This window comes from Monopterus albus, unplaced genomic scaffold, assembly GCF_001952655.1.
Source record: "Monopterus albus unplaced genomic scaffold, M_albus_1.0 scaffold211.1, whole genome shotgun sequence".
Lineage (NCBI taxonomy): Eukaryota > Metazoa > Chordata > Actinopteri > Synbranchiformes > Synbranchidae > Monopterus > Monopterus albus.
In genome coordinates, this window is record NW_018128091.1 from 649,025 (window position 1) to 652,496 (window position 3,472).

The 3,472-nt window shown below is 43.0% G+C and overlaps 1 protein-coding gene across 1 annotated transcript in view; it reads right to left on the bottom strand.

Moving 5' to 3' along the window:
• xpo4 (exportin 4) overlaps positions 1–3,472 on the bottom strand; it is a 61,299-nt gene that overhangs the window by 44,429 nt on the left and 13,398 nt on the right. Inside the window, exons 5-6 of the mRNA XM_020618900.1 lie at positions 2,771–2,887; positions 2,451–2,604 (exon numbers count right to left, since the gene is read on the bottom strand). Of these exons, the coding sequence (XP_020474556.1) occupies positions 2,451–2,604; positions 2,771–2,887 (271 nt within the window). The remainder of the gene's footprint in view (positions 1–2,450; positions 2,605–2,770; positions 2,888–3,472) is intronic.

Genomic DNA, 3,472 nt, shown 5'->3' on the forward strand with positions numbered 1-3,472 from the left:
GGGGGTGGAAACATCATGCTTTGGGGGTGCTTTTCTGCAAAGGGGACAGGACGACTGCACCGTATTGAGGAAAGGATGGATGGGGCCATGTATCGCGAGATTTTGGACAACAACCTCCTTCCCTCAGTAAGAGCATTGAAGATGCGTCATGGCTGGGTCTTCTGGCATGACAGTGACCCCAAACACACAGCGTGGCCTAGCCAGTCTCCAGACCTAAACCCGATAGAACATCTATGAAGGGAGCTGAAACTCCATGTTGCCCAGCGACAGCCCCAAAACCTGAAAGATCTGGAGAAGACCTGCATGGAGGAGTGGGCCAAAATCCCTGCTGCAGTGTGTGCAAACCTGGTCAAGAACTACAGGAAACGTCTGACCTCTGTAATTGTAAACAAAGGTTTCGGTACCAAATATTAAGTTCTATTTTTCTACTGTATCAAATACTTATTTCATGCAATAAAATGGAAATAAATTCTTTAAAAATCTAACAATGTGATTTTCTGGAATTTTTTTGTAGATTCTGTCTGTCACAGTTGAGGTGTACCTACGATGAAAATTACAGATCTGTCCATTCTTTGTAAGTGGGAAAACTTGGAAAATCAGCGGTGTATCAAATACTTATTTGCCCCACTGCATTTTGTGCACTTTAGCACACCATGACCATTTTCTTTTAACTTAAACCTGTCAGCTCTGCCACAGAGTGAAGAAAGACGACTTCTCTTTCTCCCTTTGGATACCTATTTTAACATTCCTACACAAATCCTTTTAAACACTGGGTCTTATTTCTGTGTTTCTGGCCATCAACAGATGCTTCACAAGCCTGTGTGTTTTCAATAATTCAATAATGGAAAGAAACTACAGACATCTACATTTCAGTTACATCTAAATCAGTGGTTCCCAAATGGTGTGCCATAAGGCAAGTTCAGGTGTGCCATGAGATTTAGTGACAACCATACATTAGTACTGCAGTGTACAATGATACAAAAAGTTCTGAATACATTTTTAAATTTACTATACCAATACCTTGTACACATTCATTTCACAATTCAGTACCAAGTACTATAGCCTAAAAGAACCACCTCAAGAAAAGAGAAGGAGAATTGTCAGTAGACAGTATCATGAAAGCTGCCCGTCTTATGGCTTCAGTTTGACCGCAGATGCCAACAGCCCTCAGCCTGAGTGCATCATCTGTTGGGAGAAGTTAGCTAATGCTAATGTGGTGCAAAGCAAGCTGAAGAGGCTTGCTTTGCACACCCCTTCCTTCTACGTTGAGAGAAATGTGGCCTAAGAGCAAAAGATGTGCACCATAGGTAGCAAGGCTGCTTGTGAGATTGTGTCGGATTGTCTGATAAGGCAATGGAGGGAAGCTACTGTATATGCTAGCAGAGCTTACTGCAAAGTAGACAAAACCGGGGTAGAGGAGACATTCATCCTTTCCGCTTGCAATTTAAAAAATAAAATGCAGGTGTTATGCTAGGTCCAGATGTCGCACATGTGCTCTCTGTTCAATACCACCAAGGATATAAAAATAAATCTGCGAGCACCAACAATGGCAAATGTTTTAATGCTGATTCAAATTTAAGCTCTTTTCAACTCAGTGTCAACCAGTTTTCATTCTCGATGCATCTCTTTTCTTTACAATTTTAGACAAAGGTTTTTTACAACTCAGGGCATATTCTCTGATATGCATTTACTGCTGATATGCAAATTAGTTTTGATTCCCTGTATCTCTCTTCTTAGTTTGGTCTGTAAGGAGTGATTACATCTTGATGCTTCCCTCTCATGCCAGATCTACCCCTCCTCTCTCACTCACTCACTTTGTTTGTCATAAGTAAATGCAAATAAACGTTTAAACAGAGACAAGGCTGATAACATGTGGTACAGAGGCTATTTTCCATGGACATGAATACAGATGTGCCTTGAGATTTTGGCTTGCTGTTTGGTGTGCCTTGGGCACAAAAAGTTTGAAAACCACTGGTCTAAATGATTTGTGAGCAACACTATAAGGAACAGGTTATGATTCTTCACTGCACTTTGAGTTACTTCACTCCAACAAAAGATTAAAAGTGAGGTAGGTCTGCAAAAGCTGTTACCACCAGCCAATACACTGAAGTCTGTTTGCCTTCTATTAGAACTACCCTGGTCATCTGAGTTCTTTTGTTGCTTAGCTTTGTGGATTCTGTTCTGTCTGTAAAATCTCAAACTATTAAAAGTCATTCCCAACCAGGTATAATTACTTTGTAACACTGTTGTTCAGAGTGAGCAATGTTCCAACATATGAAATAGCAAGCCATGACAAACCTTACTTTTTGTGTACTAATAGTTGTAGCAATTGGGAAGTCTATCCTCACCATAGTTCTGCAGTCAAGAGTCAGAAATTGTCATTTTTATGATCCTGACCTCTCCAGGCCTGGTGTGATAAGGCCTATCACCTTCTGACAAAGAAAGGATATGATTGGGGGGTAGAAAGTTCCAGCTGAGGACCTGATTGGCCAGAGTCAGGTAGCGCTGGAAGACCGATGACATCTGGGCATTTAGGTTTTCTTGGCGGCTGAACTCCTGCAGCACCTCCATGGTCAACATGAAGATCTGACGCAGACCATCCTCCTAGAAATGAGGAAGGCATTGAAGAAGAAGAAGAAGAAGAACAGAAAGACAAATGGATTCAGGAAATAAAAAGTGATGAAGGAAGAAGCTATTATCTAGAACTAGATCAGAAGAAACAAAACAACTTCACTGCTACACAGAACAGTAGGTGAGGCTGGGAACAAACCTGGAACAGACGCTTGCAACTGCCATGAAACTCCATGCTGAGGCCGATGCTGCTGGTCTTACTCGAGCTGGAGAACTCACTGAGCAGAGCGGTCAGGATGGAGCAGGCCAGGGTTTGCTGCAGCAAAGCAGGGTGGTGTGATCACAGAGGTCAAAGGGTAAACAAAAAGTTATACTGAGGTGAAACTTGAGCTAGTATCATCACTCAATGGCTACGTAGGAGAGAGCCTGCAAGTGCCTCATGCGGAAACACTGGCACTCTGTTCCAATATTAGAATGCACATTAATTCTAAGCAGTGACTGAATACACGTGTCACACTGGAAGATCTACAGAAGTCACGTGTATTCAAAAACAAAAGTGAGTTGCAGGTTGACTTTGAATATGCTGTTAATACACACCATTGTAACAGAGAGTGGTGCTAGCCCACATCCAGAGCAGTATACCAGACACCCTGCACCCCCTGCAGTATGCCTACCGGCCCAACAGGGCCACCTCAGACGCCATCGCGGCTGCACTCCACTATTCCTTTTCTCACCTGGAAAATGGAGACTGAGGATACTCCTCATTGACTACAGCTCCACCTTCAACACAGTTGTCCCCCACAAACTCACCCACAAACTGCACCCCACCCTCTGTGACTGGTTCCTGGACTTTCTGACTGGCAGCCCCCAGACTGTCAGGGTTGGCAATAGAAATTTCGCC